We start from the raw sequence: 26,635 nt of genomic DNA on the forward strand, positions 1-26,635 counted from the left end.
ATTTTTAATGGTTAAATTACTCTCCGGATTAGCTTGGTTATTTTAATCTGCTCCATGACAGTGATGTCGTCGAAAGCCTACTTAACGGTCACTTACATATAAAACGGCAACAGCTTTTGTCATAAGGAAGTCCTTCTACACAAGTATCTATGCTATTTTCTGCTTTTTGCTGTCTGACAGTGTAGCACCGTTGAAGTAATGTTGTAAAGTTTTGGTAACCTCAGATCTAGCTAAAATTTTAGGATATGGTTTGTTTAGCTTTAAACTATGATTTAGTAAAGAAAAAGCCATAGATTTTACCTTTCAAATTTGGATATTTTCCTATATTTGAATATAGAGTTCTTTTTCTAGAGAAGATCAATACATTCTTTAAAAAAAAAAGACCACGACCATCACGTCTTTTAAAAATTTAGTTTTTTTTTGAAATTGTAACGTGTTTTTTTCAAGTTGTTTCCGCGTGTTTCAAAGAATGCCATGATTTGATTTCCTTCCACGATACGGAAGGTTTAGAGTATCTTCATATACCTAATAATACAGCGGGTCAGCTAGACAAAGCATGCTCATGATTTATTCATTCTTTAATGTTGAAAATTGATGAAATGGAAAATGATAGTTACCGATATGATTCCCTCAATAGAATCCTCCCTTTCGACGAAGATGACGAGGGCTACCTTGTACCATACAATTACAAAGATTCGGTTAAAGAGTCGAAAATGGGGGAATGTGATTTCTTAACTCCGCAGAGAAGTCCAGCACTTTCAGAGAAAAAGATGAGTATGAATAAATATTTCTCGAAGGATAGTATTTTTCGGTCAGATGATGAGAATGATGACATGGAATATTTAAACAATGAGTCAAACTCTCCATCACCTCACCAATCTTTCACTTCCGAGGATCAACAGAAATTCGACTTACCTATGTTTGATGAAGAAGAGGGAAAACAGTCTAAAACTTCAAAAAACAAAGTCGAAAACATAAAAATTGACTGTGAGATGGATGAAATCAACAACAAAACAACTGTTCTTCCCACCAGATCAAAAAATCAAAATAAAATATGCACTCGCGCTTTTAATTTTGCGAAAGAAGTCTACAGAGAGCTTCGGTCTGTTGTCAGTCCAGATATGAAGAGGGACAGTCAATGTCCTCTTTTATTGGTGTCCACTTTCCGTGTTCCAGATGGATGCGCCAATGTATCTTCTATAACAAAATATGACAATGGTCAATGCTGGGTTGCTGCTGACCATTCCGAGGGCATACTATTATATGATAAAGACGGAAATTTGGTAGATTTCGTAAATGTTGGGTGTCATGTAGACTCTCTTACAACCGACAGATATGGAAATGTGTTTATGTCTTGTCCAGATTTAAAACAGGTTCAAGTTGTCGATCGAAACCGCCATGTGAGTATTTAATATATATATATATATATTTATAGTGAAAGAGAGAGAAACGTCCACTTTGATTTATTAAACTTATGTCATATTTTTTGGTAGGTAACAACATTTTTGAATATGACTAAATATCCACGTGGAATCGCATACATGGAGACGAGCGAGTCAATCATAGTGTGCAGAAACAAGAAGAAAGATGCCAATGATCTGGCAGCAGCTGCATCCAATTCTGTAAAGAAATATGGCATTTATGAGCCTAACATAAGAGAGGAAATTGACGCAAAGTTCGGTTGTCCTCTTCAAGTTTGTGTGAACGTAAACGACGATTGTGTGATCTCAGACTTTGCTAATTGTTCAATTATTGTCATAAACCCCCGTGGAGAAACGCGATTCTCCTTTAAACCATCCAAAGATTTCCCCATCCTCAATATACACTCCATTTGCTGCGATACAGATGGAAACATCTATATCTTTTCGAACGGCACACCGAATGTATGTATATTGGAACCCGACGGTAATTTAAGGGACATGCTTTCTTGTCCAGATCTGTATAATGAGATCGTTTTTGCGGCGGTTTTCGATACGGATGGGTATTTATGGCTGGGTTGTTTGGATGGGTCAATCAAAATCTTTCAACTGATACCAATTAAGTAAAACGAAGGTTAATCATTTATTAAGTAATTGGCAAGAAAACTTCCGCTAAAATCGTGGAATTCATTGTTTAACTTCTCCACATGGTATTTCATTCTTAATGTTTCAATTAAAACTTGTATCAAATATGTTTTTATTGTATATTGAATATATTCTGTGTGACGGCTGTCAGTTTAGATGAGTGAATAATACATAATTTAAACTTGATGGCATTATGGTAATAAAGAACTTATTCTGGGTGTTGTTTAAGTAAGTATATGTAAAACATATTCCAACGACTTTTCGAATATTCGCCAAGTTATTTAGGTATCAAACAAAAGTGGTTCATAAAATCCTGTTTGCTAGGTTTGTAAAACAATATCCTTGGTTAAGATTAATTACTTTAATAAACTTAAATTATTTTTGATTTTCTAAACTACACCGTAGGACGTAGCTTCCCTCTTTTGTAAACAAGGTCAAGATCGCCCGTTTTTTTATTCAATACATTCGACAAGGATCCGGAGTAAAAATAGAATTCCGCTTCAGCTAAATCAGGCATAGTTTAATCATCATCATCAAGTGCGCAATATTTTGCGCAGGATTTAGTTTACACTCAGTTGTCTTGGATGTTTAAATTTTGATCAATGTTATTATTTTCTCTTCTTTTACGAAAAAGACAATTACATAAATGTACGTGAAATTTATTCACAATTAGATTTTTTAAAATTAAATATTATTTTAAACAAATATTGATATAAACTTAAACGAATATGTTAGCCTGCACATCTTAAAGTAAAGTAACTTTGTTTCCATTTGTTTAATTTGTTTTCATTTACATATTTTAAGGCGGACGCGTCACATCAAAATTTTTTCTACAGAACAAATCTTGATTTTACCATCATGAATAAAATAAAGTTTAAAGCAATATGAGCTGTATTATTTAGAATTTTATTTTGCTGCAAAAACCTGCTAGTGCGATAAGTCTGCCTGTAACTTAAGGTAGCTCCATACTCGTAAAATTCTCTGAGGAAAGTTGAAAAACTGAACTGATTTCGACTTAATAGACTTAAATGTCATCAATTGTTAGAAAAAATATACATGTCATCACACTTTTTGAGATGCCAGATAAACATAAACTAAAGCATATTTTAGCATTAGAAAAAATGTATTTTTTTTTGTTAAAAGTAAAATCTTGTAGGCAGAAATTTGTTTTTCTTCTTTAATTTTAATGTCAACTTTATCAGAAAACTAAAATTACAAAAATATTTTAAAATTAATCGTTGGAATAAGAAAAACTATAGCATTTAGACATACAACTGAGAGAAAAGTCAGAAAAAGAGTTATTTCCCCTTTGCATAGATAAAATATATAAAAATTTGGAAATTTAGTATAAAATTAAGTGCGAAAATATCTTGAACCTACCAATAATTCTAATTACATCCATGTGGTTATATTCACATAAAATAAAAAAAACTATCTTGCACAATTTTTAAAGAATTCAAAGTTTTACAAAAAAGTGTGACGTCACAGAACACTGGATCTACTTTAAACTTTTATGATAAATAAGATTTGAAAAAATCATTAAATTTTGTCAAGAGAAAGATTTCACTTATAAGGAATATATAGTAAATCAATTTTTGTACAGGACGACAATAATTCAATTAATTTTTTTGCTCCAATTAAGGCTTCTTAATGGCTTTTCCCACAAAAACATAGCTAACAGAAATTTTAAAACCATGATATTTTTTGTCATTTTAGTAGAAAATAACATTTTCTTCAAAAAAAATTTTCAACATGAAATTGCAGCTCATATTGCTTTAAATTAAAAACTAGTAATGAAAAAAGTATGTTAGAAACCATTTAATCACCAAGACGACCAAGTTGAAATACTACAGAGCCTATTTTTCCATTTCATTGTAAAGAATCGTTTTTACTTTTCAAATTTTATGATTAAACTGTGTTTCTTTTCTTAAAACGACGATAATGTATACAAATTATAAGGTATTTCTTAAAACTTGTTAGTCATTCGTTGCTTACACACAGTTAATACAAACTGCTATTGCTATGAAACCAATTTTATTATCTTCATATTATGTTTATTACATCGGTTGGTGATTTAAAGCAATGGCGTCATGAAAGGTTTTCATTATACCTTTGCATTTAACAACATGAGATCACCGAAGCATTTTTTTGCCCTGCTTACTATATCTATTTTCTACAGTTTCCACAAATTGTTCCATTTGTGAATTATTCGCTGCTACATGTGTTTTATTGCAATTCAATCTCCATTCTCTTCCTCACTATCCGACACATCAGGTATTAAATATATTCCTGCAAGCTGTCGCCTCCTCTTTGGTTGTGCAATACATAATTTGCTCTTTCTCTTTGTCTGACTTTATGGAGGCCCAGTAGTCAGCAAATAGCCAAACTACCAATATTTTTAAATATGATTTGTTAAGCTGTAAACTATTATTTAGTAAAGAAAAAATCCATAAATTTGAGCATTTTATGTCAATGTTTTTCTATATCTTTGTAAAGGGCTATCCTTCTAAAGGAGTTCACAGTTTAAAAATGGCCACGACCATCCAACTCTCTTAATGGAATGTTAGTATTGTATATTAAGCATGCAATGTCACACATGCTACGTATCTCGTTTACAATCTACGCAGTGGCTTTTGCTGCTTTATCCTCCAGAATTCGGTAAAAATGCCCTCCCATTTACTACTCTTGAGGCGCACTTTCATACATTTTTGTACTCTAATCAAGGACTTGAAAAGAGAAGGTATTTTAAAGGTCTATGGACTTTTTATAGCAACTTCTTGTAAACGTCACACACTGATAAGATGGTTGTGCGTTATGAATTCCTCTAGACTAAAATAACTCTTGGAATTTATTCATAAAGTCAATCTTTCTCAGCGTATACAAACATGTAATGAATAATTTAACATTATAATAAATTAAAACTTTAATTCGTTATTTTTCGACGAACCTTTTATCAACAGTACACTTATAAGAATTAACATACAATGTTAAGACATAACGGTAGTAATGAAATTAATAGTTTTATAATAATTTCTCTCTCTTTATTTTGTTTATCCAACTCAAGTGATGTCTAACTTTCTGGTTATGTAACAAGGGCTTGACTACTGGTCTACATATCTCGAATGTCATAAGCATCTAAGAAAGCAAATGTCATTCGCACTTTGCAAAGGTTAAGTGGTTACTAACGATTATTACACAACTAATAGTTAATAAAAGTATGATATAATTTTCATCTCTAAGGGATTTGGATAATATTTTACTTTCACCATAAAGAGAGAAGCAAACCTATCAATTTTCATTGGTCGAGTCAAGGTAATCTTAGATTATCGGATTATATATTTATTTAAAGTTTTTTTTATTGGTCCGCTAGAAATATATAGCGCCATCCGGCATATTTGAGTTACTCTGTTAGAGTCAAGAACTAAGGTTAGTTTCTTTTTTCAGAGCTTCGTGTTCGTTTCTTATTTAGTAACCGTTAGCAATGAAGGTCAAGTAGAGTGCTAGCAATTTATTGGATTTATTATTAAAACCGTACGTGTCCAAAGTTAAAAGCTATATTAGAGATACCGTAGTCTTAAACAAATTTCAGATCATTAAAAGTAAACGACAAAGTCCGTCTCTGAAAAAGATTTTAACCCGTGCCAAATTTGAAAATATCGAAGAAACACCAGATGTCCGTAAATGCCAGAAGCCAAGATGTGCCACCTGCCCTTACCTACAAGAAGGCCACCAGTTCGAGTTCAAAAACGGCAGAAATTTTAATATACATTCCTCTATTACATGTGAAAGTTCTAATCTAATCTACGTCATAACATGTGCAGGATGTGGAGAAAACTATATTGGTCAAACCGGGGATACCCTCAGACATCGAATGACCGTCCACCGACAACAAATTCGTGAAACAAAATACCAGTGCACGGCTGTTAGCGGACATCTCAGAAACTGTGCCAAGAACATTTTTCCGAACTTTACAGTATGTCCTATCTATAAATTTTATAAAATAACAACCGAAAAAGAGCGTGAAACAAAAGAAAAACATTTCATTTCATTATATAAACCAAAACTGAATGCATTATAATTATGAATGTTTGAATATATTTTGTTTTTCTTGTACAATTATAGAATATTTGAATATATTATATGTTTTTCCCGTACTATTACAAAACGCTTATACTATGACGTCATAATGAACTCTGAAAAGCGCAACATATACTTGATGTTATATGACGTCACAATGATCATTTGAAATGTATGTACTTATGTATCTATGGTGATTGTTCAAAACTCCTGAAGATTATAATGAAACCGGTAGAGTTTTGATTCGGCTTTCTGTTATTTTTTATTATTTAATACTTGTGTGGATTAACTTTACTCATTTTGGATTTTATATATATATATATATATATATATATATATATATATATATATATATATATATATATATATATATATATATAGATAAATAAAGCCTTGGTACAGCAAAAAATACTTAAATAAATAAAACAGAATGCGACAGTCCAAATTAAATAAATTGTTTACTGTTAGCGCTTTCAGCCATGTCGGCTCTTCAGACAGTTATAACTGTCTGAAGAGCCGACATGGCTGAAAGCGCTAACAGTAAACAATTTATTTAATTTGGACTGTCGCATTCTGTTTTATTTGTTTAAGTATATATATATATATATTGTCTGTCGTATTTTCCAGACTTTTTTTTTATATTTGGGCAAATCCCATGCCCATTGTTGAACATTGTCTTTCTGTAAAAGTATGGCAACCCATTATTGTAATAATTACATAGTTTTATTCCACCCTCATAACGCAGTACAGTTAAGGCGGTCAATAAAAATATGGGCAAATTTTTGTGATGAAAACACGTATACTTTAGTTAAACTGGCATGTCCTTTTTAAAATCAATAACAGTCACTCAAATGCAATATATTTCTAAAATATATATATAACAGTACAATATTTTATGTTCATAGTGGTCACGTGATATGGCAGTCGCATGGTACAAGCAGATGTATTTGTGGTTTTGAGGTCATTTAAAAAATTCAATATTGCAAGGGCATAATCATGTCAAAATTCACAACTGAATAATGAAATAACTTGATGTTATATCGTAGATTTTGAAAAACGGTGCGAACTTTTTAAGATAAGAATATTTGTTAGTAGAAACCGTAATTTATAATGCATATGTTGAATAATTTTGAAGGTCACAGGGTTAATTTCATTAAAAAATAATTAATTTGTAAGATTTTACAAGGATCGTAGAAGTTTTTATGTTACATAGCATATTTCAAATTCACATGTAAAAGTTTGTCGGGATCAGGTAAGTGTATGCCCTTGCAATTAAGTGATTTATTTAGGTATCCCCGAGTACCCAAACTCCGTCACCATAAGCAGAAAACCTCCCGCGTTTCTCTGTAAATTATTTTTTGTGGTTTTTATCATTTGCAATCACTAAATATAATCTGAAACAATATAATTTATAAAATTATTAACAAAAATATTTTTATTTTTATTCAAATAAGCCCTCTGAATACGACGTTTATCACGCGTGCTTATTATATCTTATGAACCTAACTCCGTCACCCACATGCTCTATGATATGGTAGGGAATGAAGACACATTAACAATTTAGTTAAAACTCCATTTGTATCTAGTCCAAGTTATAATAAGTAAAAATGGTGCATACAATTTAATTGTATTTAATTTCATCGAAATGAAATGATCGCCAGAATAAAATATGGGTCCATGTAACAACAATCACAATGGTCTTTTCAGAATGTATGGATGCCGTTTGATTTATGTCCTTACTTATTTCAAATATTTTATATCATTCATTAATATATTACTTATTATATTATTTATCTATTATATTTTTAGAAATGTATCATATTCTAAATAGCGATTTACCGGATATATCTATAACCCTGTATAAGGCAAAAGTTACGGCATGAGCGATTTGACGTTATCATCAAGAATAGTGCATAAAGGCTATTGCGGATTGAAAAAAATGTGTTAATTACCTTAATCAAAAATGTATTACATGTGATATGTTTCATCTTGACATCTCTAAAAATGGCTGACCATCGTAAATGATCGAATGGGCCCGCATGTCAGAAATATCGATATTTTAGTGCACCCGTGAAAAAGTTTTAGCTGATTTCACACAATTAATGGTGCATAAAATGAACAAGGTTTAATTCTGTTATTTTTTGACACATTTTTAAATTTAACCGTTGCAAATTGTTGACATTTGATTTAAGATTTTTGACATGTAAAAAATGACTTCATAATCGTACTTGATTTCAAACGGCGAGGAGTTTCCCGAAAGTGACGGAGTTAGGGTAGTGACGGAGTTAGGGGGTTATGCGATACTCAGATTTTAGATATACGATATTTTATACAAAACCGAGGTGGCTTCTTTATACGATGCATACTTTTAACAAAATGAAAATAAGACTACATAGGTAGCATTCTACTAATAATTATTTTAAACAAAATATTCATTTATACTTTTCCGTTAATGTATGACATTTATTTTTCTTCGCTATAAAACTGCACAATAGCCTTCAATGATTTAACTTAATGCGTCATTTTGAAGCATATGACGTCATATTTTGTAGTACAGCGAGAACGACATCTCGCTTATTTTTCAGTGTGTACGATATAACGGACATCAAAATTGTAAGTAATAGCATTTGTTGTTTTTAATTAAAAGATTAGTATAAGTTAATTTTACTAATAAATAGATTAATAAGTACTTTCGAGGTTTGTAATATACTGTGATGTCATAATGCACATTTCCCGTACTTTTTGTCTGAACGGAGTTTATTGACAGCCTTAACTGTGCTGCGAAATTATTTCTATCGGTAAATTATTGCAATATATTTTCATAATTCTAGTAATATATGTTGGCAATATTTACACTCCTGTTATATTTTTAAAAAAATGTACTTCTTATATGTTATCAATTATATAAATTCACATTTACTTTTGTTATAATAAATTTTTGAAACTGTTTTCATCTTTTAATTTCAATAACAAGGTGTTTAACATGATCTGGGATCAACATAGCACCTGGTTTAATCCTTAAAACAGTAGAATTTTAACTTTATTTTATATATAATAGGTTTTGGAAAGATAATCAGTTTTTAAATTTTGAACTCCAAAATATAGAATTTTTACCGTTTCCGGTTACATATTTAATGACTGTAAAATTCAAAGCATATAAATGACACGGATGGTTCGTAAATGACAAAGACATGGGTTTTTTTACGAAATTAAGATGACTTTAACACTTTCCAAAACCAGCATAATGTAGTCAGTTGTAGTATGTTCATCTATATATATTTACATTTGTAAATGTTTTCCCTTATATAACACTGTTTGCACAATCTGCTGTCATTCCTGCATAACAGCAGCATGGGTCAAAAGGTCACGCTAGGAGCGCGTATGAATACAATGACCTCGTGAGAACTAGGTTACTACTTTTACTATGAAAACAAATCCGACTGAAATCAACTAGAAGGCGTTTAAAACATACTTGCACATAAAAAAAACCACGAGAATTTTAGAACACAGGAAAAAATCTTTTCAAAATACATTTATTTTTCAATGTATAAAATAATTAATTTGCATTTTAAAATATCCGTCTGCTTTTGGCATTCACTTCTCAAAATATGGCTGAATACGGTGATTTCAATATTAGTGAAAACGAGCCAGAACTACATGTATATCTCGTGTTCGATAACGATATCTTGGCCTCATTGGATCTCCCATTTGAAGAAACTAAAGAAGTCGAGGCTGAGCTCCAAATTTCAGATATGGGGTGCCCCCCCAAGAGAATTAAATTAATTACCTTCAAATGTTTGAGGACTCCCGACAATCCAATTCCACAAAACGAAATACGAAATGGGGAGTGAAACTCTTACAAGGTATATATTTGACCCATTTAAAAATTATATCAAGAAACTTAACATGTCTAAAATTAAAGGTAAAACACCCATAAATTTATATACGGAAACTATGAGTAAAATTAACAATTTGAAAATTAGTTACAAAAAAAAAGAATAAAACATACAATGATGATATAAATATATCCTTGAAAATAAGACAAATGTATGTTCTACAGATTTAATTCATGTATAACAAAACACTGACCAGCACAAAAGCATATCATTTTTTTTTATTGTACTACCGTACAGTAACAGAAATAAGAAATAAAATCAAATCAAACACTGTTAATACAAACAAAACCAACAAAGGAAAAACAATTTTAAGAATGCAAACAAAATTATAAACACTAAAAGTTAAACATTTAAAACAATAATAACAATTAATTCATTTAAAATTTATAGTTGGGGGCTTTTTCTGATGTCCTTGAATTCAAAATTGTCAGTCCAGAGGTCCTCGCGACAAAATTAAGGAGATTTCATTGTGAAGCCAAACCGAAATCAACTTCCAAAAGATCAGAAGAACTGACGGATGTACAAGCTGAAAATTACCACAAAAATTCTTTGAAATCTATCCGTTCGGCAATCAAACGGTACCTCCAAGACCTAAGAAGGTTTATGGATATTGTTCGAGACAATCAGCGAACCATACATTGGATGGAATGCTCAAAGAAATGACGAAAACTGGTGCATCCAAGGGCTACCAACCACAAATCTGTCATTCATCCTGAAGACCTTGAACGAATTTCTACTTACTAACTTTCCGCTCCTTATTATCCAATTGTTCTTCGACAATGTGCGTGGTATCACTTGTCTATACACCTTGCTACTCGTGGATTAGAGTTCCACCATCAACTGCGAACAGACTCGTTTCTTTTCAAAAGGATGAGAACAGTCGCCAATATGTAAGTCTTTGCCACGAAACACAACAGAAAAACTTCCAGGGGGGGGGGGGGGGGGGTGATATTCGAATAGAAGAAACTCCATCTGGAAAGAGAATCTATGAGGTTCCTGAGAGTGAGACCTGTCCAGTTAAAATGCTTCGTCTGCTTCTCTCCAAGACATACAGCAGTGCTCTTAGTTTGTTCAACTCTTGTTTCAAAGATGAACTGCAGAATCCTAGTGCAGATCTCTGGTACACATCAACACCTCTAGCAAAGAGATCATTCAGTGGCTTCATGTCCGACATTAGCAAGTCATCCAAATGCATGAACACTTACACACCTTACTGTCTGCGCGCAACATCAGTAACAGCCATGAGTGATCAGGGATTCAAGTCACGTCAGATAATGGATATGAGTGGCCATCGCTGTGAAGCTTCTCTTAAGACATACAATCGTTACCTGTCAGATGAACAAAAACGCTCATGTTTGTCAAATGTTACTAACCCATAACAATCGCAAAATCGCAAACCTTTCGTGCAGTTCATCCACAATGTCAATCGCCACAACACGAGGAGCTCCATCTGCATCTCTCTCTGATGTTCCACTAGAAGAAATCGAAGGGAACCCGACAAAAATGCCATCCTATGACGCTTCATGCAATTCTTCGGTCAGAACCACCATGTCTTCAGAAATTCTTGCCAAGTCCGTCCTTAATCACTGTGTTTTCAACTTTAACAAGTAATGGCCGACCGGATTACTTTAACGTAGGTAGTGATGTTCCGCGTTAATCCCAACCGTTATTTAATGAATGGACGTTGATAATCTTTTTTAAATTTCTACTTGTTAAAAATTGAATTGTTTTCACAAAATATTGTTAAATTCACTCCTATTGTCGATTATATGAATTACAACCTGTAGAACTGTTTTTTGTGACGCCATTTTGAACAAAGCGGCTTATGAAAAAGTGTCATAACTTGCAACAAATAAAAATATAAGAAATAAGGTATCATTTTTTTTATGTATATTGGGATATAAATACGGGTTGGTACGTCATCAAATCTATCATAAAGCCCGAAGGTATGAAGGGCTTTATGATAGATTTGATCACGTACCAACCCGTATTTATATCCCGATATACATAAAAAAAATAATACCTTATTTCTTAAATATCAGTTAAGTAAATATCTTATATTCTTAGGGACATTGCGTTTTTATATGTTTGGCATGTTTAGCCCCTATCGCCTAAATTTTAAAGAATAACTATGTTAGTGTTATTTTCTCAATAATTTTGAGCATATGTTTCGCATCAACTTCGTTTTAACTTTCAATTTTATTAGATTTGTAATTAAATTCGTGACCATGGCGTTTTAACCCTGTCTATATCAAGAAAGATAACTCTTGTTGCATGAACTTATTTACCAAGGTAAATTGAGTTAAAATTTTTAACATCTAAAATAGATTTTGAAGAAGGAATTTCATCTGCCCGTTGAAAAAAATATCTGTTTTTCCTATTTTGGTTGAATCTTCATTGAATGTGTTCTTGTATTTTTTTTTCATTTCAACTTTATATATGTTACTACTTGGATATGGTTCTTGGTATTAAATATCATCAATTCTATTCAATGCTAACAAGTCGGAATCGTTTAATAATGTTAGACCTGGACAAGACAAAAACATTTTTATTACTGTCGGTTTTAAGTTATTACATAGGACATCCAACATTCCGATGTACTTGTAGAGAAGAAATAGTGCATGATATTGTATGATAATAAATGTTACAAATATTATCTTTTTTATTTGTTATTCCATGTAGCATTTACTTTCAGAGTAAATGTTTTCACAGTTATATTATTAGTCCTCCTGTTCCTGTAACTGTTTAAGTGGCAGAACAACCCCCCCCCCCCCCTTGCGTATCCAGAAGATATCAACGGATATGTATTGGTTAAAAGTAATATTTAGCTTTGTGTCAAATAATTTTACAGTCATGCTTTACAATCAAAACTTTCATATTGTGCCTTCAACATGGTTTATTATTTTATTTAAGGACTCTCTTGATATCAATATTCTTTTGGTTATTCAATATTGCTACAGAACCTCTCAGTTTCGACACCGTTAGGAGTAAAACCGACACAATGCTAATATTTTGAGATATTTATTGTTTGGTAAATATGAATAACCTCTTAAAGTATATCCAAGATATCTGACAAGAGAGTTGCGGCTCTTCGTGTGAAAGAAGATATCCCCAGCTATGCAAACATTTAAAGGGGGAAGGGAGTGAAATAGAGATATAGACTATTGATCCAAAGATTTTAAGTATGGAAACAGATATGAATGGTTTACTTTTTTGCTTTTGATGCGTTACAGATTGGAACATGATGATTACAAGAGGATTTTTTTTTCGATTTCTACTATATTATCAACAATTTTCAAACTATGAACCGTACGTAGAAGCAATTTTGTACTTATATACATGTTTTCTCTACTTTGTCTAAAGTTCCCTTTTTGGCCATTATTTAAAGGTGTATTGGTTGCAAAACTATATATCTTGTTCGAAAACAGTACATACATGTATATATTTTAAACGACACTGCCACAGCACTCGTGATGAACTTGATGAACTGGTAGAGAGAGTTCAATAAGAGCAATATATAATACTATAATTAACTAAAGTATATTCAGGAAACATCAACTTGTAACTACACTTAAACGATCTTTGATATATGATCATTACAATTTGCAAACTAACACAACCCATTCAATGACAAATTGGTTATAAATTTGAAAACAAATATATTTTTGTATTCTTACCCCACCTATGCTATGAATACTTAAAAATTGCCAGTCATATCCGTAATTTCGTTAACGTAATTGTTTCAATCAAAATTCAAATACATTTGTTAGGTCACTTGATTTACTCAGATGACCAATCGTGTTTTGATTTTGTCTTTCGTCGTAAGTAGTCCACCGTTTGTTGTTTGAAACTGTTAATACTAAATTAAAGAAAAAAGCTTCTCTTTACAAATATAAAGTATACAACTAACAATTTTACAACCAATCAAAAAATGTACAGGATATATAACTTAATTGAAATACAATTAAGGGATCGATCACATGGCTGTATTATACGCAACCCTAAAACCACTTTTATTAGCAAACATAATGTCACCTTCTTCAAATCTCTCTCTCTCTCTCTGTGTCTCTTTCTGTTGTTTATATTTTTCCTTTAACAATTTATTGAATTGATCGCGAAAAGTAAGGAAAAGAAACTGAATTTTATTACGTACATCACTACGTTAGATAAAAGAAAAAGGCTTTCTTTTATTATGCGATTTTCTTTCTTAAGAACGAGAAAAAATATTCGATGGATGTAAATAAATCAAGGTATTTAATTATAAATGAAGGGATAGGAGTTATATTCCCTTAATAAAAGGAAGAAAAAATAATTTTGTCAAGACATCTGTGATAAATGATTCATTTTATTTCACATTTTACAGCGAAGTACATTGAAGCGTTTTTATTTCACATTTTACAGCGAAGTACATTGAAGCGTTTAACAGAGGTTAACTCCAGAAAACTTTCTACGAAATGTTTTGACTGACCTTTGTCCTATCAGATCGTAGCTGGGCGGAGTTGAGACATTACCGCTCGTGACTTAATCTGAGAGAGAGAGAGAGAGAGAGAGAGAGTTAATGGAGTAAATTAAAGATGAAGTAGATGAGCGAATTATCTATTAACAATAGTTATAAAGTGACAAATCAAGATCTAGTATATCTTATAAATTCATGTAACTTTGAAGTTTTTTGAAACTCTTTAACCGGGGAACAACGATTTCTATATATAGATAAGGGATGGTGTAGTGTCAAATATCGAAGATTGTACGAATATTTAAGAAACTGTTTTCATTACAATGTTACCGTTAGTATTCTAATAAAAATATGCCGAATCTTCCTGGTATTAAATATAGGTTGTAAATGTACTTTGTATAAAAACTTTTTTAACGGTTACTCAGTGTGAAACATTCTTTAACCTAAGGGACTCGTGAATTTGTCCGCCATTGTTTTGTTTTTTCACTTAGCATCCACCTGCGTTGCCTTTCTTTTTCACTACTTCTAAATTCATAACTGATCATTCGTTCGCATTTCATTATATTTAATGCGTATTCTTGGACTCCATGCCAGGAAATTAAGTTGGTTAGTTACGTCATTCTTACACATGTACATGTTGTCGAAGAAATTTTCACAATCGTTCTTTAAAACCCTTTACAGTTATACCAATACTGAATATATGTGTAATTTTTATACATAGACCTTAATTAATCTGTTGGCCAGTTCATAACTAATGGTGATTTCTTCATCGGCATCACTTATATTTTACTCAATTCACTTTCTCTCTTTCTCATACAAGTCATGAGCGGCATTGTCTTAACTCCGCCCAGCTACGATCTGATTGGACAAAGGTCAGTCAAAACATTACGTAGAAACTTTTCTGGAGTTTACCCCTATTAAACGCTTCAATGTACTTAACTGTAATAAAAAAAAGTTTATCCATACATTCATCAATAGATTTGTATGAATTGTAAGTTACTTTTTACAATATCTTGATAAAACATGTGTTACTAATAGACTTCAACGTAAAAATCAAGGTCTAATGAATTAGACAATAATCAAAATTTGAAAATTCCTGTGAAAATTATATATTGAATACCATAACATAACGTCCATTTTATTTTCTAGTTTCAATATGCATATAATTTGTAATTACACAAATGAAATTTTTGGATTATAAAATGATTAATCTATTTTTAAGCATTCAATCTGTATCAACGTGTATGCAGTATAGATTTACACGAACACATACAATATCAACACAACGATAAGCTTCCATATTTAATAGGCCAAAATAGAGCCCAATGTCCGTTTCAAATTATATAGGCAGTGAAATTAAAATTGGGTGTTGTTTGAAACTGAATGAAACGGAAATCATCAGACAGGGCGACAGTAAGATTAATTTTTAGTTCTGGAATCTGTCAATATCCCAGAAATAATTTGTGTACTGTTGTTAAAATGAACACGTTAAATCAAACTTTCAACCATTCACTAAAAGGTGAACAAAGCTTTCCATTTGAAACTCAAAAATCTTCAGGCAGCTTTTGTTCCATATGTTTTCCAACGAAGATTATTTTTTCGGTGCAACAGAAATGTCTTAGTCTCAAGAATGCTTCGATGCCATGCCTGCAGGTATTAGACTTTGTAAAAATATTTTTTTTGAAATCTCAATCCCTAAGTAAACGTAATCTTTAAGTAAATTTGCAATTAAATTGTTACAAATGTACTCAAAAGTGTGCTTAATATGTATAAACATTTTTATATCAAACTATGAAACAGAAACTTGCGTAATTGACAACTAAATATATATGATTTTTATTAAAAACTAATAATAAAATAAAGTTACAATTATTGAACTTACCATACATATATTAACATATGCTATTAAATTAATACAAGGAAATCTAAAAATTGTTCAAGGGTGGATAAAGGAAGTATCACCAAAGTAATAAAAAAACTATAAAACTTGGTTCAACGGAGAGCATTGTATTTTTTTAGCAGAATATACCATTTTTAGATGGGTTAATATGTTTGTTTTCTTGGTAACGGTATCCAAACAAACCTTGTTGAAAATCCTTCAGCTCATCAAAATACACCAATTGCAACAGAAATGAAGCAATGCTACAGAGTTTGTAATAATTTGATTTCATTTGTCTCATATTCTATTTATAACACATAACTGAATAATGATTAATAAAATATTTTGTGAAAGCCTCCTCACTATTTCCTTAAGTGCAACTCAATTTTCTCTGCATGGTTCGAATCGGTTGCTTAGTGTATTGACCTAAATGCAAAATGGTAAAAAAAAAAAACTGTAAACGTATTATATTTGACGTTTACGATATTTGGCGGGAAATAGTTTTTGAACAAGTTGGCATGGATTTGAATTGATTTGAATTAGCATATTCCTGAATGTGACTTATTCTTACACATGTATGCATAGCATTTAGCGATGTATTTGATTTAGCAGAAGCCGTATTCCGCCAAAAACTCTTAATTAGAAAACGCAGCCAAATGTAATACGGTTACAGTAATCAAACGTCTTGTTTTTGAACTGAAATGAAATGTTCAAACGTTATGCCTTTACTGGAAGTGGAAAACCTCACACGAGTCAATGAATCAAGAAAAAATATATGGCCGTCTGAATTTCCTCTGGTATGTTTTTTAATTTTGTGCCATTTTTACTGAACACATATAAAGTCAAGACGAAACTATCAACACCAACTTTCCTGTTAAATAAACGTTTATTCATTTACTAGTAATGATTTTTAACGATAGTCGACCTTTAATGTAACCCCCCCCCCCCCCCAAGTCTAAAATTTTTAATTTAATTTAAATCCCAAATTTCCACATGTAACGAAAAAAACCCGTACCAGTAGTAAACATTTCAAAAAGGAAAACAAAACAGTGTATTAATTGCAAATTTCAAGCTTCTGATATGAAGAGATACATTGTTTTACCTTGGTTTCTTTACCCGCTGACTGCATGTTGGGATTGTCATGTAAACTTTTCAACACCTTGTAAACTTTTTCATGAGCATATAAAAGTTCACACTGACAATCAAAAACATGTTGATAATGAACAATTTTTGAAATGGTGTTTCCTTTAACTGGGGTTTCTACAAACAATTTCTAAATTCCTTAAAGTTCCATTCGGCAGTCTGCTCTCTTTTGAACAGCAAAAGAAAGAATTACATCGGATCCTTCATCGAGTAAAGAATGTTGAAACTTATCTCTTCCAGGAAATGTGCAAAACAGTTGGTGATCAAGATATCCTTACTACTTTTATTGTTAACTCTCCAAACTATCCTATTTTCTTATTACACTGGAAGTTGAATAGCAATATTCCAAATTTGTTCAACAAAACTTTCATTATTAAACTCAATGTCTGATATATCTGGGAGAGAGTTCAAAGAAATTCCCTTCAACGTATATATCATAGATGATATAGTAGGATTACCATTTTCATCTTGATTGGTTGTGAAAGAGAAACCAGGTATTGAAGTTTTGGCGGAATATCTTCACAAAAGCATCAATGTTTTAGATTTTGTTATAGCTAATTATTCTTGGAAGTTATGGCGGCAAATTATTTGAATCCTAAAAGTTTCATTATGCTTGGGATTCCTCCTCATCTTGTCGATAGAAATTAGGGTCACTACTGAAACGAATCGATTCATATTGTATCTTCAAATTCTTTTGAAGCATTGGCGAATTAGGAATTCTTACTTCAAAATGTTCCATAAATATCAACTGTTATAATGAAACACGAAGTCAAAGAATTTGCCTCCAGCAAATACAGTTTATTTCAGAAATGTGTTCTACTTTCAAAAAATGTTCAAAAACCTTAAGTAATACACTGTCGAAACTCGGGAAATGGGAAGGCGGCCAATGCTTTGAATATTCTAAAAGATTCTGATGCTTTTCAACTACAAATTCATCTCCAGTGATTTTCCGGAACCATTGAAGAACTGACTTGTTTTTACTACAATAAGAGTAAATTTTAAATTAGTTTTTGCGAGATTTTAAAAGATAGTGTCGGGATATACTCTTTCAAATGTACAGGATAGGTAATTATGAATAATTTTATTCACTTGCGAACCTCTATATTAAATGCAGTGTAATGCACATCAACTATTTTTACTTTCGAAGATGAAGTAAATACATCCCTGTAGTTTATTTTAAAAGCCAACTGTCAATTTTTCTGACGTAACGTTCGTATCTTTTTAAAAATAATTTTACTTATATTCATTATATTTGATATGCGAAATCGGATAACGTAACACGTCTTTGTCGTCCAAGTTCAACTATTAAAATACATGTACAACAAACAAATCTTTCCTTTGAAAGCGTATTCTTTTCGGCATAATTTGCAAACGCTCTTTGTCATGTCCAAATTTTCCTTACAAGGAGGTCCTAAACTAATCGGATATAACTTGTCATCGGTCATTTTCAAACAGCGCGCGCCTTTTTAGGGATTTGATAGTTCGCGTCTAGAATTTTCTGTTTAAGATTGCGCTCGTTAAAACAATATAAACAACTCAACCGATTAATCGCAATGAATCCTTTAATAATTAAGTGCATAAAATGCGATAACAACCGAGTAATTTTGATAAAAATCGATGATTAGAACATCACTAAGTAAATAAAGTTGATGTTATAATCGAATAAAAATCACGACAGAGAACGTTGGCCATCGGTCGATTCATCGTTTAAAGCCACGGGTTTTGTGTCCATTCTATTTCCGGACACAAAACCCGTGCCTTGAGACGATGTGGAAATAGCATGGACACAAAACCCGTGGCTTGAGACGATGCGGTCGATTATGCATTTATTTTTATTATCTAAATCTGTATCATTTTAGGACATTATAAAACATTTCAAACAGCATTAAAAAAAAAAGCATGGTCGCAAATTTAGCTTTAAGTTTTTAATTTTTAACATCAAAATTTCCATCGCAAACTTCCATAATGGAAAAATGATTTTTGAAAAATTTCAGCTAAAATCGTGAATACCGATATTTTCCTTTAACACCAAATTATATTTAAATATGCAAAATAATACATGTAGCAACTTATCTTCAAGCCAACGGTCAATAGGAATTTCAATACCTTAACACAAGTTAATACAAACCTGAAGTATCATAATTTAACATAAATATATCAATTGGCCTTAAAAAGCCTCTCTTAAAATCATATTCTTGTTTAACAAGCATTCTGGGAGTATTGCATGAGCAATACACGTCCCCTACCGGTTTGTGGAAATTGTGAAAACAATGCACTGTTATGCAGAATATCGAACCCGAACATTAAAAAACTGGAATATAAAAAATTAATTTTCTCGAAAATATGTCAACCAGACGCTACAAAAGTACAAAATACTTGATCTGTACTTTGACATTTTGAAGCTGTTCAGCAAATTTCATATTATTCCTCAAACGCATAAAGAAAAAAAGTGTGGAAAACTGAAGTGGGACAGACAGACGGACGGACGCAGAGGAAAGCTATAGTCCCCTCCGGTGAAAACCGGTACGGGACTATTAAAATGGCTTAGAATTATCTTTAATTAAAGCATAAAAGAAGTTTTTATCGAACCTGAATCCCACAGAACCTTAATTTAAAAAAGTGTCATTCTTTTTCTAGGTCTGCAATGATAGTGAACGTTAAGAAAGGCTTACAGTAAATTATACCCCTTTAAAACAAAGACTACAATTTCCATAAAAATTTAAGTAATGTTAAAACATATACCATAAAGATTAACTTCTGAGAATTAAAAATAAAGCTTAAGATATTTTTAATAATAAAATAAGTAAACTTTCCGCCTTGTAACCTAGAAAATTTTTGAATGCCAGAAACATTTTCACAAGGAAATGATATACATGTATTGGGAAAACTTATCCTCTATTATCTTAATCTTGTATTATACAAAGATTCAATCTATTATTTCTTTCAGATTATGTTATGAAATATATATAAATATTGTAGTTTGCGTCAGACTCTTTAAGTGCATTATATCGTAACGAAGGACAAAACACGTGAAATTTAAGAAATTAACACAGTCAAGGGCTAAATATCTTTAACACTTAAACCAAGTGTGATGAAGAAGTTTGTTAAAATATGTTGTTTTCCTATTGTAATGTCCGCCTGTTCAACAGCAACGTGATGAACCAATTTCCGCAAGCCAAATCCCTTCGACAATAGGGAAGTTTTCTGTTATAATCATGTGCATGAAAATGATGCGTGTCAAACTAGCATGACATAAATTTACTTCTAGCGTTTGTCTATAAGTTTGACAAAATTAATAATGGAGAATGATATAAACCAATATTTCCCTCCAAACAGTATCTTTAAATTCGACGTGAACGATGATGATTACCTAGAGGCTGACAAAAACACGGATTCAGATACGGCGTCGAACTTGGAGGAAAACGACGTATACATTCCCCGTGGAGGACTAAGTCCGGAACGATTTAATGAAAAGAAGAGCATTAACAAGTATTTCTCACAGAACAGTATATTTATTTCGGACGATGATGATGACACAGAACAAGTCAAAATTCGATCGAAACCAAGATCACCTCGCCAAAATATTAGTGTTGACGAACTAGAGAAACTGGTTTTACCAACATTTGATGGTGAAAACGACATACCAGCAAAGGCTCCAAAAATCAAAATAGAGGACACAGACAATGGAGATGAGGATTACATGATATATGATACACCTCCTCCACCTTTGCCAAAACCCAGCAGAAAAACTTTTAACTTTCTAGAAGAAGAAAAACTGGACGGGTGTGTCGATACAAGTTCCACAAGATTGGAAAACAAAAGAGGTAGCTGTCCAGGATCTATTGGTACTTGGGAACGATATTCCCTCATGAATCAGAGGTACGACAATCTTCTAGCAGCCGAGGGTTTGGAGTTTTCTGCGGAATACGAATGTGTTTCATTTTCTTCGAGTAGCGAATCTCACAAGCCCTCATCAGGAAAAAAGTCTTTTAAAGATATGATGTTGTCCGTGTTTCCAAACCGGATTTTTCTTTCTGTCAGTGATACAGAAATCGACAAACCCCAAACTTTTAAAATGAATCAAAGTAAATCAAAACCTCAAAACAGAAAATGTCCTCAGGCTATACGTGGTATGAAAGAAATTATGAGTTCTAAATATAAAGAAATTCGATCAGCCGTGATTTCAACTGTAAAAAGAAACAGTGAAGGACCACTTACGTTAATCTCCTTTTTCTGTGTGCCAGCAGGATGCGCCAATGTTTCTTCTATTGCAAAATATGACAATGGTCATTGTTGGGTTGCAGCTGATCGTTCTGAGTGCATACTTTTATATGATAGAGACGGAAATTTATTAGATTTTGTGAACGTTGGGTGTCCAGTAGACTCCCTTACAACCGACAAGTATGGAAATGTGTTTATGTCTTGTCCGGATTTAAAACAAGTTCGAGTTTTTGACCGAAACCGACATGTAAGTATATGTCGAATGTTTGTAATTGTTTTTCATTTTAGGAGAGGGGATAAGTTTTTACTCAATTTAATTGCATTGGTTTAATTTTTGCAGGTAAAAACATTTTTAGATATGACTCAATACCCTCGTGGAATTGCATATATGGAACTAAGCGAGTCAATTCTAGTCTGCAGAAACAACAACCGAGTCGCCAATGATCTGACAGTCAAAGCATGTAATCCCCTGAAGAAGTATCGTATTCGCGGTCCCAAGCCCCAAACCGAAGATGTATTAGACTCCATGTTTGGATACCCTCTTCGAGTGTGTGTGAATGTAAACCACGATTATGTGGTCTCTGACTTTGCTAATCGTTCAATCACCGTCATCGACTCTTCTGGAAGAACACGTTTCTCATTCAAATCATCCAAAGATTTCCCCATCCGCAACAGGCATTCCGTTTGCTGTGATACAAAAGGAAACATTTATATCTTTTCGAAAGGCAAGCCAAATGTCTGTATATTGGAACCGAATGGCAATGTAAAGGACATGTTTTCCTGTTCGGATCTGTATAATGAGACAGTGTTTGCAGCGGTGTTCGATACGGATGGGTATCTATGGCTGGCGTGTTTGGATGGGTTTATCAGAATCTTTGAATTGACATAATACATGTGGTGATTAACCACTAGAATAATGAAAAAGCAACTTTTTGATTTATGATCTGCAAGGTTGACTTGTCCCGTTTCGATTTCTTTTATTATTAATATTTTGAAAACATTTAGTAATATCAGTGAAATACAGAAAAAACTTGATAATGTTCAGTTTTAGAATTCATCAATGTAGTTTTTTTGTTCATAGTAAAATTATAATACATACATGTATTAGAATTGTTGAAATTCATTAAGGCAGGTTTAAAAAAAATATAGTGTCTACAGTTATCATAGGTCACAACACATATTTTATCTCGACTTTTCTGAAAGGAAATTGAAAATTGTTTAAAATCTTTTTCCTGTATATTAAAATATATCCGATGTATAACATGACTTAAGTATTATTGTGTCCGAAGGCAGTGTCTATAATTTTTATTTAAAATAAAAATAGATTTACCATTTAAGAATGTATAAAAACCAGTAGGATGCCAGAGCAATTAGGTAAAAATAAAAAAATATCATTCCTTGATTGATTTCATTCTTTTTCTTTGCTTTCTAAACTAAAAATAATATTGCAATACAACAGAATAAAACTTATGTAAAAGTACTTGTATATGCATAAGTCGGAGAATGGAAGTGTTTAGACTTGCCTGAAGCAGACAAAACAGTTAGCAGCTGTTCTCTGGTGATACACTAGCAAAAGTTGAAAACAATTGTTGAACGGACAACATCAACGAGAAATAATGTGCAGTTCTTTTGATAAAGTTTCTAATAAAAAAAATTAACAAAATAATGTTTCTAAATAGACATTGAAACAGAACTTCATGTGATATAACAACGTTATTCCCATTTAAAGGAATTCATAATTTTTTGACGAAAGGAATTTTTCCTATTTAGTTTATTTCCTGGCATTTTAGGCATTCAGTTTCTTACAGCAATATGTTTGATGTTTAGGTGTTTGAGAGGGGGTTAGCCGATTTTAACGTAAAACAAATAGATTAATAAAAGAAATAGAAATATTCCTATGTTGGTAATTTCATGTATTTTAGGACATCTTTGAGATACACATTTTTCAGCTTTAAAAATTAATTTTTAATCAGTGCTGTGGTCAAAGTAGAGAGATTAATGATCACGTCTACGTAATGGTCTTTTGGTAAAGTGCGGATTGGTCAGTTGTATTGTTTATTGGTCAACAGCTATACAGCTCATAGGCATGTACAAAACTGTTAATACAAATATATATAAATGGCTCACTTGTTTATTGGTCGACAGTTAAAAAGCTCATAGACATATACAGAACTATTGCTATCAACACATTAAATATAAATATAAGCGGGTCACTTGAAAACAGGCAAGTTTATTCATGGAATTTGCTGATGACAAAATATATTTACATTAATTGCACCTCTCTCTCTCTCTCTCTCTCTCTCTCTCTCTCTCTCTCTCTCTCTCTCTCTCTCTCTCTCTATATATATATATATATTTATATAAACACAAAATAGGTCCAATGCTCAAACATAGGGCTTATTTTTGTGTTTATTCATCCCCGGTACCAAAAAAAGGATTTATTGAATAAATATATATATTTGTTTAAATCGGGATTTGACCTGAGGAAGTCAATCCGTCCTCCCGGAAAAAGAATTCCACTGACGAAATTCCTCTAATCTAATGATATATAGACAGCACCATGTAATTGGAATAAGCTCAGTCCAACATTTCACTAAAGGATGATTTTTTCACCAACTTTAACAAGATATCTGTGAGCCAATGCTCACTAGTGATACCCCCGCTCTGATGTGAATATGCAAAATAAGCAAAGTCGACATTTAACAGAAAGCTGGCATCCGATTGGTACAAAAATATATCCCACAATATGGCATGCCTAAACAAATAGTGTGTTAAAATTTCAAGCATCTGCGATAAATAGCTGCTGAGAAATCTTTGAGGAAAATTGGTTTGAAAATTTTGGCTAAAATAAACAAAGTACTCATTTAACAGGAAGTTGACGTCCGATTGGTACAAAAATATATCCCACAATATGGCATGCCAAAACAAATAGTGTGTTAAAATTTCAAGCATCTGCGATAAATAGTTGCTGAGAAATCTTTGACGGAAATTTGTTTGAAAATTTTGGCTAAAAATAAACAAAGTACTCATTACACAGGAAGTTAACGTCCAATTGGTACAAAAATATATCCCACGATATGGCATGCCTATACAAATATTGTGTAAAAATTTCAAGCATCTGCAATAGATAGTTGCTGAGAAATCTTTGACGGAAATTTGTTTGAAAATTTTGGCTAAAAATAAACAAAGTCGTCATTAAACAGGAAGTTGACATCTGATTGGTACAAAAATATATCCCACAATATGGCATGCCAAAACAAATAGTGTGTTAAAATTTCAAGCATCTGCGATAAATAGCTGCTGAGAAATCTTTGACAGAAATTTGTTTGAAAATTTTGGCTAAAAATAAAAAAAAGTACTCATTTAACAGGAAGTTGACGTCCAATTGGTACAAAAATACATCCCACGATATGGCATGCTTATACAATTACTGTGTAAAAATTTCAAGCATCTGCGATAAATAGTTGCTGAGAAATCTTTGACGGAAATTTGTTTGAACATTTTGGCTAAAAATAAACAAAGTGCTTATTACACAGGAAGTTGACGTCCAATTGGTACAAAAATATATCCCACGATATGGCATGCCTATACAAATATTGTGTAAAAATTTCAAGCATCTGCAATAGATAGTTGCTGAGAAATCTTTGACGAAAATTTGTTTGAAAATTTTAGTTATAAAATAAGCAAAGTCGTCATTTAACAGGAAGTTGACGTCCGATTGGTACAAAAATATATCCCACAATATGGCATGCCTTAACAAACACTGTGTAAAAATTTCAAGCATCTGCGATAAACAGTTGCTGAGATAAATGCGACAGAAATTTTTGTTACGGACGGACAGACAGACGGACAGACAGACAGACGGACGGACAGACAGACACACAAGGGTAAAACAGTATACCCCCTCTCCTTCGGAGCGGGGGTATAATTATTACATATTTAGATTATTACCTACTTTTCCTCTGTGAAACTTGCTTAAGTGACACTTGTGATATTTTTTTCCTGTTTACATACTTTAAATTAATGTATCTCCAAATGTAGTCAATATGCAAAAGTACATTTTGGACTTAAAACTTTCTAGTATGTTAAGGTCTTGAAATCGATGTTATAGCGATAGTATCAGATAGAACCGTTTTAACAAGACCTTGGACCTTCGGGTTGTCCTTACTATCTAGCTAATTTTTGCATCAAAACAGCGCTGGTTTTGAGTGAAATTTATACAGATTATGTAGTCTTAACTCAATGGCCAGCAGTGAAATACATTTGACAGGCCTACACCACTTTGCTGTTTGACAAAAGTACCCAAAGTCCAAGCTCTTGTTAAAATGTTTTTAAGTTATTCTTGAGCTTGCTTCCTTGTACATTAAATATTCTCATTACAGTAACAGACTATTTAATGTTGAAAAACATAAGTCACTATCAAAAGTACAGTAGATTAATATACTTTGGAAATATACTTTGGATAGTGTTATTGGCCTGCAGAAGATGCATAAACATTACTAAAAGAATATAACTTTAAGGGCAGCGTGTTTTATGCATGTTTTCACTGTTTAACGAGCTCTCGTGGACGCTGAAATGTTCAAGCATGCACATACAGAATATGAGAGTCTTCGCTGAACAGCGTACAAAGGTCAATGCTTGAAGTCCATTATCAATGGTGATCCTGAAAATATTCCCGAACGTGACGTAGAGCAACAATTAATGGCTCGATCAAGCGTTTCCTTTTGACAACATAATGAGTTCGCATGTTTTCATATACCGGATTCAACGTGAAAAAAACTGTAAAACATTTATTTCAGAAATACGGAAATACTTACAACACGTCGGTTTTAGTTGTTTAATTAACAAGAGCAATGATAACTTTTCGTAGTGCTTTATGAATTGTTAATATTGGGAAAATTGG

General features: G+C 32.2%; 2 protein-coding genes across 2 annotated transcripts; both read left to right on the forward strand.

Annotated features, from left to right (window-relative positions):
• Positions 1-536: 536 nt before the first annotated feature.
• On the forward strand, positions 537-2,490 carry LOC128178074 (uncharacterized). Its single transcript, XM_052845071.1, has 2 exons — positions 537-1,400; positions 1,494-2,490. Exons 1-2 carry the CDS (start codon positions 582-584, stop codon positions 2,043-2,045), a joined length of 1,371 nt encoding a protein of 456 aa, XP_052701031.1. The 5' UTR covers positions 537-581; the 3' UTR covers positions 2,046-2,490.
• Positions 2,491-20,555: 18,065 nt separating this feature from the next.
• Positions 20,556-23,241, forward strand: LOC128178073 (uncharacterized). The gene is made up of 2 exons (XM_052845070.1): positions 20,556-21,979; positions 22,073-23,241. Exons 1-2 carry the CDS (start codon positions 20,810-20,812, stop codon positions 22,619-22,621), a joined length of 1,719 nt encoding a protein of 572 aa, XP_052701030.1. The 5' UTR covers positions 20,556-20,809; the 3' UTR covers positions 22,622-23,241.
• The last annotated feature ends 3,394 nt before the right edge of the window (positions 23,242-26,635 follow it).

This window comes from Crassostrea angulata, chromosome 3 (genome assembly GCF_025612915.1).
Source record: "Crassostrea angulata isolate pt1a10 chromosome 3, ASM2561291v2, whole genome shotgun sequence".
NCBI classification, from domain to species: domain Eukaryota; kingdom Metazoa; phylum Mollusca; class Bivalvia; order Ostreida; family Ostreidae; genus Magallana; species Magallana angulata.

Excerpts from the sequence above, each read along its gene's own strand:
- LOC128178074 (XM_052845071.1), top strand. The coding sequence starts at position 582 with ATGTTGAAAATTGATGAAATGGAAAATGATAGTTACCGATATGATTCC. Across the intron at positions 1,401-1,493 it reads TTGTCGATCGAAACCGCCAT|GTAACAACATTTTTGAATAT; the intron begins GTGAGTATTTAA and ends ATTTTTTGGTAG.
- LOC128178073 (XM_052845070.1), top strand. The coding sequence starts at position 20,810 with ATGGAGAATGATATAAACCAATATTTCCCTCCAAACAGTATCTTTAAA. Across the intron at positions 21,980-22,072 it reads TTTTTGACCGAAACCGACAT|GTAAAAACATTTTTAGATAT; the intron begins GTAAGTATATGT and ends TAATTTTTGCAG.